The sequence below is a fragment of the Sus scrofa genome, chromosome 12 (assembly GCF_000003025.6).
Source record: "Sus scrofa isolate TJ Tabasco breed Duroc chromosome 12, Sscrofa11.1, whole genome shotgun sequence".
NCBI lineage: Eukaryota > Metazoa > Chordata > Mammalia > Artiodactyla > Suidae > Sus > Sus scrofa.
In genome coordinates, this window is record NC_010454.4 from 36,404,644 (window position 1) to 36,417,343 (window position 12,700).

Consider the following 12,700-nt stretch of genomic DNA (forward strand, 5'->3'; position numbering starts at 1 on the left):
AATTTTTAAAAGGCTGAAATAATACTTTTCTTGTAAATTATCATTTATAAAATTGGATGAAAAATAGGGTAAAAAAAAGGATAATATTAGTGATAAGAGATTCCAAGTTCTTCTTTTTTTTTTTTTTTTAAAAAGGGAGTTCCCTAGTGGCCTAGCAGTTAAGGATTCAGCATTCTCACTGCTGTGGTGCAGGTTTGATCCCTGGCCCAAGAACTGCATTCTTCAGGCAAGGCCAAAAAAGAGAAAAAAAGAAAAAAAATTGATGGTTGTGGCAAGAGTAGCAAATGAACACTCTCTCTGTGGGACACAGTAAATTTATGGTCCACTGTAATAGTTCAAGCATTTTGAATGTTCTTTCTATCAGAAAGGTGGGGTGTAATTGGAACTTTTAAAATGTATTTGGGGTGTCCCTTCGTGGCTCAGTAGAAACTAATCTAGTATCAGTGAGGATTCAGGTTCAATCCCTGGCCTCATTCAGTGGGTTAAGGATCAGTGGGTTAAGTTTCTGTGAGCTGTGGTGTAGGTCACAGACGTGGCTCAGATCCTCTGTTGCCATGGCTGTAGCGTAGGTTGGCAGCTGTAGCTCTGATTGGACCCATAGCCTGGGAATTTCCGTATGCTGAGGGTGTAGCCATAAAAAAAGAAAAAATTCAAAAATTAAAATAAATAAATAAAATGTATTTGGAATGGTAGTTCCTAACATTGAAATCCTTGACTTTTTGCATGGTTTTAAAATGTATTATGTACAGAGCTAGTAGATTTGCTCATATTTCCCTTGTCCTTCTTTTATTAATGGCTAAATAATTTAAATCTCACTTTAAAAAACTTGATATTCAGTGAAAAATGCAGTTTAATTACAATATTTAAATACTGTAAAGGATGTATCCTTTTTTAAAGCCAAAATAGAGTTCTGCGTCTTACTGATCATTACTTCCATAGCCATCTTTTTTTTTTTTAAATGGCTGCATGTATTCAATTGTTCTTTACCTTTGATATTATTTTACTGGTCTACTGTTTATGGACATATACACTGTTTGCATCACTATCAAAACATATGTATTTTTTTTATTTTTATTTTTTTTGTCTTTTTTTAGGGCCGAAGCCTTGGCATATGGAGGTTCCCAGGCTCTAGGGGTTGAATTGGAGCTGTAGCCCCTGGCCTATACCACAGCAACGCCAGCTCTGCGCTGCATCTGCAACTTAGATCATAGCTCATAGCAATGCCAGATCCTTAACCCACTGAGCGAGGTTGGGGATTGAACCTGTGTCCTCATAGATGCTAGTCAGATTTGTTTCCACTGAGCCATGACAGGAACTCATGTGTTGGTTTTTTTTAAATACTGCCAAATTACTCTCTTTGATGGTAGTTTAAACTCCCACCAACAAAATGACTTTCTGCAAACCCTTCTCAATAGAGTGCTGATTAGATATCTGCTTTCTCTTAATGACATTGAGCATCTTTTTATGCGTAAGAGGTATTTTATTTCTGTAAACTTTGTTTATATCCTTTACCCATTTTTCTGTTAGGATGTTGATTATTTTCTCATAGATTTAATAGGTCCCATTTCTGTGGTAAGGAAATTAACCTTTTGTTATTGCACTGCAAATCTTTTTTCCAATTTATTGTTACTTGTTTAGCGTTGTTTAGAATGTTTTTTCATGCCACAATTTAAAATTTGTTTTGACAGATTAATCAGTTTTTAAATGGACAGGTTTTATGTTATACTTAAAAAGACTTTCCAGGAGTTACTTTTGTTGCCCAGTGGTAACAAACCCAACTAGTATCCATGAGAACATGGGTTCCATCCCTGGCCTTGCTCAGTTGGGTTAAGGATCCAGCATTGTCATGAGCTGTGGTTTGGGCCGCAGACATGGCTCAGATCCTGCATTGCTATGGCTGTGGCGTAGGCAAGCAGCCGCAGCCGCAGCTCCGATTTGACCCTTAGCCTGGGAACCTCCATATTCCGTGGATGTGGCCCTAAAAAGACAAAAAACAAAAAAAGACTTTTCATAGTTCACATTTATTCAAATAAAAATGACAATATAGGTGACGGGGATTAAGAGGTACAAACTTCCAGCTATAAAATAAACTAATCATGGGATGTAATGTACACATAGGGGGATGTAGTCAGTAGAGTTATAACAGCTTTTTTAGGTTACAGGTGCTAACTGGTTTTATTGTGATTAATGTATAAAAATTTGTATACCTAATGTATACATAATGTATAAAAATTCCAAATCACTGTTGTATACCTGAAACCAATATAATTTTTTAAAAACTCCCCTCCCATATTTTCTTTTGTACCAGTAAGTTTTTTGTTCAGATTAATTTTTTGCATGTAAGTGAAGGTCTAAGTCACATGTTTTATAAGAGATCATTAAGCAAATACCTTTTTTTTTGGTGGGGGGGTCTTTTTGCCTTTTCTAGGGCTGCTCCTGCGGTATATGGAAGTTCCCTGGTTAGGGGTCTAATCGGAGCTACAGCTGCTGCCCTACACCACCAAAGCAATGTGGAATCTGACCTTCGTCTGTGACCTACACCACAGCTCACAGCAACGCTGGATCCTTAACCCACTGAGCGAGGCCAGGGATCGAACCCACAACCTCATGGTTCCTAATCGGATTTGTTAACCATTGAGCCACAACGTGAACTCCCATTGAGCAAATACCTAATGGTGAAAGTCTTAGTCACTGGCTTTTAGGTAGTTTTGTCTTTAATCAAATATTTTTACTACTAATGACTTCAGTAACTCTTGACATTTAAATGTTTTCTTAAAATATGTCTCTTCTTATTTAGGAACTGATGAATCCCCAGAACCACTGCCAATCCCCACATTTTTATTGGGTTATGATTTTGATTTTCTGGTGCTTTCTCCATTTGCTCTCCCTCATTGGGAGAGACTTATGCTGGAACCCTATGGATCTCAAAGAGATATAGCCTATGTTGTACTGTGTCCAGAAAATGAAGCCTTGTTAAATGGAGCCAAAAGCTTTTTTAGAGATCTTACGGCAATATATGAGGTAGGTTCTTGAAAAGAGGAGGCATTTTAAAACTATATTGTGATTTATTTGTTTATATATAAAATATACTGAACATTTCAGTTGATTGGTAAAGAATAATAATGACGTCAGACTAGATGTTTAGTTCTCATACCAGCCAGTTACATTTTTTACAGCTTTGACCCAGACCCTTTGTTAGATGTGTGTGCATTGGGTCATGGTAGAAATCGCCATATTGAGGGAAAAACATGAGAGCATATATGCGCCATTTAAGATAATCTTTTTCCTGAAACCAAGGGTGGCATTATTAAATGGCTAGGGAAAAAATTACATTTATAAAAATTCTAGGAGTTCCCTAGAACTCAACGGTAACAAACCCAAGTAGTATCTATGAGGATGCAGGTTCGATCCCTGGCCCCGCTCAGTGGTTAAAGATCTGGTGTTGCTGTAAGCTGAGTGTAGGTCGCACAGATGTGGTTAGGACTGGGTGTTGCTGTGGCTGAGACGTAGGCTGGCAGCTGAAGCTTTGATTTGAGCCCTAGCCTTGGAACTTCCATATGCCGCAGGTGCGGCCCTAAAAAAAGAAAAAAAATTCTAATCTTGATTTTCGAGAACCTCAGGTGCCAACAGTAGACCTTACTTTCCTTATATGTAGAATATTAAATTAAGATAGGCCTAGGACCCGTTGTATTTCTGAAATTCTTGACTGATCTTTTAAGCTGTAATTCTTATGTTGTCTCCATCACTGAGTTCATTGACTACAAGTTTTAAGTACTCTAGAACATAAATTCTTACTTTATTATATAGTCATCTTTGAGTATCCTCATGGTATTGGTTCTTGGATTCCCCTGCAGATACCAGAATCTATGGATGCACAAATCTCTTATATAGAACAGTACTATTTGCATTTAACCTACACACATCCTCCCTTATACTTTAAATCATCTCTAGATTACTTATAATACCTAATGCTATGTAAATAGACATGTCAAAGTTTTGCTTCTTAGAACTTTCTAGATTTTTTTTTTTCTTTTGGAATATTTTTGATCCATGATTGGTTGAATCTGTGGATATGGAAACCAAAGGTATGAAGGGCTAACTGTATCTTCCTTTTCCCATGGATGTTTGGAAATCTAGTTTTAAAATTTAATTTCTTTTATAATCTGATTCATTAGTTTGTGCTGGTTTAGTTCCTCATTAATGTTCCACTTAATTGCAAGGTATCTGTAGTGTGTTTTGTAAAAGTAAATATTTCCAAAGGGTGTTATTTAGAACACTAGTCCTATAAAATCTTCCCAGGAAAAAGTTCCATAGTTTAATAGGTTTAGGGAGATATTGTGTATCTGTTTACCTTTTAGAGATTCACTATTCATACTAGATTATTAAAGCCTTTGAATCTATCATCTGAATTTTCTTAATCTAGTTATTGCAAATTGACTCAAGATTGGGCTTCTTGTAATTAGTATCAGTGGGCTGCAGAATTGAAAGGAAAGCTGGATATATATATTTATATACATAAATTGGGGTAGATGTGCAACTTAAAATGATTATATATTTATGCCATTATTTCTTTTTCTTTTTTTTTACTTTTTTCTTTTTTGTTTTTTTGTTTTTTTTTGCCTTTTCTAGGGCCGCACCCATGTCATATGGAGGTTCCCAGGCTAGGGGTCTAATTGGAGCTGTAGCCACCAGCCTATGCCGGAGCCACAGCAACTTGGAATCTGAGCTGCACCTGCGACCTACACCACAGCTCACGGCAACGCTGGATCCTTAACCCACTGATCAAGGCCAGAGATCAAACCTGAGACCTCATGGTTCCTAGTCGGATTCGTTAACCACTGAGCCACGACGGGAACTCTGCCATTATTTCTGTATTCTGCAGGTTTTCATTTTTCAAACTATATGGTTCTAGTGCCATTATTATCTAGGTGCTTTATTTCATTGGAGATAACTATGATTTTGATAGAAATTTAATGGATTTCTAATGTAAAAACTAAGATCTATGGTATCATTTCACTGTTTATATTTTTATTCTAGATGTTAATTATAAATGATAAAGATTATATAGCTTAATTGCTTTATTTTATGATATGTACCAAAAAACTATAATAAACTCTTTAATTCTGATTTCCATATGTGTATTTGTAGTCCTGTCGATTGGGTCAACATAGGCCTATTTCTCGACTATTGACGGATGGGATCATGAGAGTTGGATCTACTGCATCAAAGAAACTATCAGAAAAGTTGGTAGCAGAATGGTTTTCTCAGGCAGCTGATGGTAACAATGAAGCATTTTCTAAACTCAAGCTTTATGCACAAGTCTGCAGATATGACCTAGGTATTAAATTTGTATTTATTGCATAAGGGCACTTTTAGCCATGCTCATTTATTACGAATTGTCTTTGGGTCCTTTTGTGCTGTAAGATCAGAGCTAAGCAGTTGTGAAAGAGACTGTGTCTTACAAAGCCAAGAATATTTATTGTCTGGCCGTTACAGGAAAAGTTTGTTGATCATTGCAATAGGGATCCCATCAAGAAGGAGGAAATTATGGTTACAAACAGTTGTTGGTTGTTTCCTTAAGATCTGATGAAATTGTGCTTTTATTTAAATTTATTAATATTAAGATTCTTGATTTGTCAATGGTTTAGAGATAAAACAACTTGTAGTTCCCCCAAGAGACTTGTTCTTTTTTTTTTGGCCATGCCTGCGGTATGCAGAAGTTCCTGTACTGGGCCTGGGATTGAACCTGAGCCACAGCATTGACAATGCTGAATCCTTAACCGCTAGGCCACCAGGGAACTCCAAGACTTGTTTTTAATACCCTTGAATTAAATATCAGTGGCCTTACTTTAGACTTAAGCCAAAGAGACAGAGAACCAAAGCATTAGATCTCATTAGACATTGCTGTAATTTGAACCCCACATGATAGTATTTCTCCATTTTATGTTTAATTAGCTCCCAGTATAGTAACCATTTATTTAACTTGTGGCCTTGGCACTCTTTAGATGGTTTAATGAAAAATATTAGATACTGTTTTTCCTTTAATTAATAATCCTAGGATATGTAATTTTATATTTCATGGAAACCATTTCTTTATTTTGTATAAATTACTGTTTCAATTCCATTTAAAATTTGTTTTTTCACTTCCAGAGAAAATAAAAAGCTAATATTTGTTCCATCATTAGCAAGCAATTTAGGGGGAGGGTAATTACCAAAAAAGTATCAGCTAGATGTTATTATTCACATAGTACAGTAAATAAAGAACTGATCAATGAAGTAAAGAATTAAATATCCTGCCTGTTTTTATTGTCTTTAGGTCCTTATCTTGCTTCCCAGCCATTGGACAGCTCTCTACTTTGCCAGCCAAATTTAGTTGCCCCTACAAGTCAATCTCTGATTACTCCACCTCAGATGACAAGTGCTGGAAATGCTAATACTCCGTCTGCCACCTTAGCGTCTGCAGCAAGCAGCACTATGACAATGACTTCAGGTGTTGCCATGTCTTCTTCAGTTGCCACAGCTAATTCAACTATGACCACAACTTCAGCTTCATCTTCATCATCCTCCAACTTGAATAGTGGAATATCATCAAATAAACTACCTTCATTTCCACCTTTTAGCAGTATGACCAGTAGTGCTGCAGGATCCATGTCTTCACAAGTGACTGCAGTTCAGAATGGCCAGCTAGGAGGGCAGCCATCATCAGCTTTACAAACAGCTGGGATTTCTGGAGAGTCATCTTCGCTTCCCACTCAGCCACATCCTGATGTGTCTGAAAGGTATCTTTAAACATGTTAATCTTTGCAGAAATATAAATATATGATACTTCTTATCTAAGAATATAAAGAGCTCTTGGTCTTATCCTTGAAATTTTAGTTTTTATAATGTGGAATATTTTACATATAAAATTATAATGACTTCATAAAGTCTTTATCATAGATTCCTTTATCATAGAATCTCAGGGTGGGGATGAAGACCTTGAAAATCATTTAGTCCAACTATACTATGATTATGATGTTTGAGTCTGTTCTGTGACATATTGTCAAGTAGAAATCACTCCAGTGATTAGAGGTCACTCTTGAATGAGATTGAATGAGCCTGTTCAGAGGTGTAAGAGTCATACTGCGATTTGAATCTTAGCTCTGCCATTTACTGGATATGTGACTTTAGGAAAGTTACCTAACCATTTTGAGTGTATTTTCTTATTTGTAAAATGGAAACAGTAGGCTATAACGTATATTATATGCTTGACAAGATACTTCCAAATACTTGAGTTAATGACAACAGTGAAGAGGATTGATTTTTATCCTTTTATGAAGAAGGTATTATCTTTTGATTTATAGGTTAAGTTACCCTGAGGTTGGTTATATCTTTCAGCTATTTGGATTCAGTTTTGCCCCAAATTATACTCATTTTTGTGATTAAAAACACACCTCTAATGGAGTTTCCTGGTGGCTCAGGTTACGGATCTGGCATTGTCACTGCTGTGGATTGGGTTGCTGCTGTGGCATAGGTTTGATACATGGCCCTGGAACTTCCTCATGCCGCAGGTGTGGCCAAAAAAAAAAAAAACAACAACACACAGGAGTTCTTGTTGTGGCACAGCGAAAATGAATCGACTAGTAACCATGAGGTTGCAGGTTTGATCCCTGGCCTTGCTCAGTGGGTTAAGGATCCAGTGTTGCTGTGAGCTGTGGTATATAGGTCACAGATAGTTCAGTTCTGGTGTTGTTGTGGCTGTGGCATAGGCCGAGCAGCTGTAGCTCTGATTTGACCCCTAGCCTGGGAACCTGCATATGCCACAGGTGTGGCCCTGAAAAGCAAAAAAATAAAAACCCCCACAAATTATTATTATTATTTTTTTTTGTCTTTTTGCCATTTCTTGGGCCACTCCTGTGGCATATGGAGGTTCCCAGACTAGGGGGTCTAATCGGAGCTGTTGCTGCCAGCCTACGCCAGAGCCACGGCAACATGGGATCCGAGCCGCGTCTGCGACCTACACCACAGCTCACGGCAACACTGGATTGTTAACCCACTGAGCAAGGGCAGAGATCGAACCCGCAACGTCATGGTTCCTAGTCGGATTTGTTAACCACTGCGCCACGACGGGAACTCCCCCACAAATTATTAATTACCGAGCTTAGATCCATTCATCTTGAACATTGTAAATAGATTTGGAGTTTAAAAAAGCATATCACTGTCAAAGAATGAAGCTTAATCACCATTGAAGTTATGAAGTATGAAATGAATGTATATATTCTAAAAATGTAGTAAACATAGACTAAGTCTGGAAAATTGGTTTCTTTCTGGTCGAGCTCTGCTTCTAGTCAGCCTTGTAATCTTTGAGCTGTTCATTTAACTTATCTTTGTCTCAGGTGTTTTTTTTTTTTTTTTTTTTTTTGGTGTTTTTTTTCTTTCGTCTTTTTAGGGCCGCACCTGCAGCATATGGAGATTCCAGGCTAAGGGTCGAATGGGAGCTGTAGCTGCCGGCCTACACCACAGTCACAGCAATGCAGGATCCAAACCACATCTGTGATCTGTACCATAGCTCACAGCAATGCCGGATCCTTAACCCACTGAGCGAGGCCAGGGATCAAAACTGAGTCCTCCTGGATACTGGTCTGGTTCGTTAACCGCTGAGCCACAACGGGAATTCCCTGTCTCAGTTTTATCATTTAATCACTAAGCCCTCTGACATGTCTGATACTCTGCGGTTTTAAGAATGCTGTCTCTTTTTTAAATTCAAGATCTCTTAATGCTGAGGGTCTTTGTATACCATGAAATTGTGAACATTTATGGTTCTCTTTAAAGAGAAAGATGTCCCTCATTTTCAGAGAGGCTATTAACACCCCTTCCTCTCCCCCCCAAAAATGTGGAGAGGGTATTAAGAACATGCTTTGATGGTATTACAGCAAAGTACAGTACAACTTTTCCCCTAACTGTCTTTATTTCTACTTCAAATTTTAGCACAATGGATCGGGATAAAGTGGGCATCCCCACAGATGGTGATTCACATGCAATCACTTATCCACCTGCAATTGTTGTTTATATAATTGATCCTTTTACATATGAAAATAAAGATGAGAGCACTAATTCTTCCAATGTGTGGACTTTGGGGTTACTTCGATGCTTTCTGGAAATGGTCCAGACTCTTCCTCCTCATATTAAGAGTACTGTTTCTGTACAGGTAAGAATGATAAATGTTAAGTTAAATTTATATAAAACATTTTAATGTTGACAGAAATTTCAAAGCTACTATTCTGTATCCATATTGATTTTGTAAAAGTTAGGTTCTATTGATTTTTACTTTAAGTGATACTATAATACAGAAATCTTAAAGAGTTTATAAAAGAACCTTGTGATCATACCGCAGTAATAATAGAGAACAAAAAGATTGCTTTGAGTACATTGTATGTTTCTCCGTGTTACTTTTTTAAACTAATTTTTAAATTCATAAGCTTAATTAGGAAAATTAAGAACAGACATGGAGTTCTCTTGTGACTCTGGGTAAGGATCTGGCATTGTCACTGCAGCAGCTTGTGTTGCTGCTGTGGCATAAGTTTGATCTCTGGCGAGGGAAATTCCACATGCCACAGGGGCATGGCCAAAATAAATAGAAAATTAAATTTAAAAAAAGGGACTCACAAGCTAGGGTACTAGATAAGATAGTTTGCAGGAAAAGTAGAGAGAAATTAGCCATATTGTTTGCAGAGAATTTGAATTTTTCTTATAGACCATAATAGTACTAGTCAATGGCAGTATTAAACAGTATAACTACTATGTAGAAATGTTTTAAAGATTTTTATATATTCCATTAGTAAAGTTGACTGTTTATTAAAAATCTATATCATAGGAGTTCCCATTGTGGTTCAGCAGTAACAAACCTGACTAGTATTCATGAGGACACAGGTTTAATCCCTGGCCCCTCTCAATGGGTTAAGGATTCAGTATTGCTGTGAGCTGTGGTATATGTTGCAGATATAGCTTAGATTTGGCATTGCTGTGGCTGTGGCATAGGCTGGCAGCTGCAGCTCTGATTCGACCCCTAACCTGGGAATGTCCATATGCCGCAGGTGTGACCCTAAAAAACAAACAATATCTATATAATAGATAAGAAAATATAATTCATTAGATTATCATCCTAAATTTAGTTTAAATTTCTTTTCTTTTTTCTTTTTTTTTGCCTTTTAGGGCTGCACCTGAGGCATATGGAAGCTCTTAGGATAGGGGTTGAATCGGAGCTACAGCTAGAGCTGCTGGCCTACACCACACACAGCCACAGCAATGCCAGATCCAAGCCATGTTGCAGCCTACACCACAGCTCACAGCAATGCCGGATCCCCGACCCACTGAGCAAAGCCAGAAATTGAACCCGCATCTTCATGGATACTAGTCAGATTTGTTTCTGCTGCACCACAACGGGAACTCCCTAGTTTAAATTTCATACTAAAAGTGTTAGAGTTTTAGACATATAGTTCTTTTAATTCTCTTGTTGAAAGCTTAACATTTGTAATATTTGTTTATAACTCTTCAGATTGTTCCTTGTCAGTACCTGTTGCAACCTGTGAAGCATGAAGATAGACAAATCTATACCCAGCATTTAAAATCCCTAGCTTTTTCGGCCTTTACTCAGTGTCGGAGACCACTTCCAACATCAACCAATGTGAAAACATTGACTGGTTTTGGTCCAGGTTTAGCCATGGAAACTGCTCTTAAAAGTCCTGATGTAAGTATGTTTTCCATGACCAAAGTTATTGAATGACTACATTTTATGTTTTTATGCCAAACTAAATGCAGGTCTCTGTTTAGCTCTCATTTTTCAGTTATCTTACACACACACACTCTCTCTCTGTGTTTGTGTTTGTGTGTGTGTGTGTATCTTCAATAAAATTTTTTTCTATGATTATATAGTGCCATAGTAACTTAATTTTTTATTTTACAGAGACCAGAGTGTATTCGACTTTATACACCTCCTTTTATTCTGGCTCCAGTGAAAGATAAACAGACAGAACTAGGAGAAACATTTGGAGAAGCTGGACAGAAATATAATGTACTTTTTGTGGGCTACTGTTTGTCACATGATCAAAGATGGATTCTTGCATCTTGCACAGATCTATATGGAGAACTTTTAGAAACTTGTATTATTAACATTGATGTCCCAAATAGGTACTTTTATTTCCTTATATGTATCATTTAAAATGTAAAAAAATTCATTTTTAAAGAATAGAAAATGGCTTATGGTGTTCTCTTGTGGCACAGTGGGTTTAAGGATCTGGCGTTGTCACTGTAGCGGCTTGGGTCACTGCTGTTGCACAGGTTCAGTCCCTGACCCAGGAACTTCCATATGCCACGGGTGCAATGAAAAAAAATTATAATAATAATTTGATTAATTTCTATTATGTAGACAAAAAAAGATTAAAGTCCCTAAATTCTATGCTATAAACCTTGAGGTAATGATTTTAGCCTAACAAATTTTGAAACATGAAACTATAAAGTCCTCTGCAAATTAAAATCTAGTAAAGTATTTTCAAATATTTGCTTTCTTATATACCATCAAAAATATAGTCCCTAATGAACAGAATGTCTTGCTTCACTAAAATGTTGGAGTATATTCTGAAAATAGTGGCCTTCTTTGTAGAATTCTTTTTTTTTTTTTTTTGGCCACACTCACGGCATGTGGAAGTTCCTTGGCCACGGATCTAACCTGAGCCATAGCAGTGACCTAAGGCACTGCAGTGACAACGCTAGGTCCATAACCCACTGCACTGTAAGAGAAGTCCATGTAGAATTCTTTTTTGTGTGTGTCTGTAGACATGTTTTTATTTGTCTTGTGTGATAACAGAGAAATTGTTATATCCTATGGGAAGTGCATGACTAATTTTTAAAAAACTGCCAAATTGTCTTCCAAATTGGCTGAACCACTTTGCATTCCTATCAGCAATGAATGACAGATGCTGTTAGCCAATATCTTTACCAGAACTTGGTGTAGAATTCTTCTTGATAGTAGTTAGATATGACCAGTTATTCATGAAGGCTGTAACTGATAGTTCACAACAGGTGAGCCTTATATTAAGTTGTCACTTGGTAGACACTTCTAACAACATATTTCAAGGCTAACAAACACTGCCTAAGGGAACTTGGAAAGTCCATGAAGTAACTTTTAATTTTCAGATTTGGTTCTAGTCTTTATTTTCTTCATTATATGATGTTCTGTTTTTTTAAGTTTAGAAGTTGGTTATATGCAAAAATATTTAATGATTATATTAGATTATAGTGGTGCTGAAGAAACAGTATAGAAACATTGATTTTATGTTACTGGTTATAAAGATTTATTGACTATCTTAGAAACCTTAAGGCAGTATTTCATACCTTATTTCCTTGATATAGTTTTGATTTTTTAAAAAATGGGATAGTTGTGCTAATTAAGTGAGCTCTGGAGAGAGTAATAAGCTTATCTGTGAAGGATGAGAAAGAATTGAAAAAGAATAATACCACCTTTCTAATACAAGACAAATTGCTGTTTTACTGAAAGTAGGAATGAGATGATGGTTAAGACATACAGCTCTCAGAGTTCCCGTTGTGGCGCAGTGGTTAACGAATCCGACTAGGAACCATGAGGTTGCGGGTTTGGTCCCTGCCCTTGCTAAGTGGGTTAAGGATCCGGCGTTGCCGTGAGCTGTGGTGTAGGTTGTAGGCACGG

At 37.0% G+C, this 12,700-nt stretch overlaps 1 protein-coding gene across 3 annotated transcripts in view; it reads left to right on the forward strand.

Annotated features, from left to right (window-relative positions):
• The window catches only part of MED13 (mediator complex subunit 13), a 97,000-nt gene that overhangs the window by 70,903 nt on the left and 13,397 nt on the right, over nt 1-12,700 (forward strand). For all 3 annotated transcript variants that reach the window (XR_002337203.1, XR_002337202.1, XM_021067300.1), the window contains exons 18-23: nt 2,798-3,021; nt 5,149-5,338; nt 6,317-6,779; nt 8,968-9,187; nt 10,535-10,726; nt 10,943-11,166. Coding sequence is in view for 1 of the 3 variants with exons in the window: in XM_021067300.1 (XP_020922959.1) it covers nt 2,798-3,021; nt 5,149-5,338; nt 6,317-6,779; nt 8,968-9,187; nt 10,535-10,726; nt 10,943-11,166 (1,513 nt within the window). In the remaining 2 variants the exon portion in view is untranslated. The remainder of the gene's footprint in view (nt 1-2,797; nt 3,022-5,148; nt 5,339-6,316; nt 6,780-8,967; nt 9,188-10,534; nt 10,727-10,942; nt 11,167-12,700) is intronic.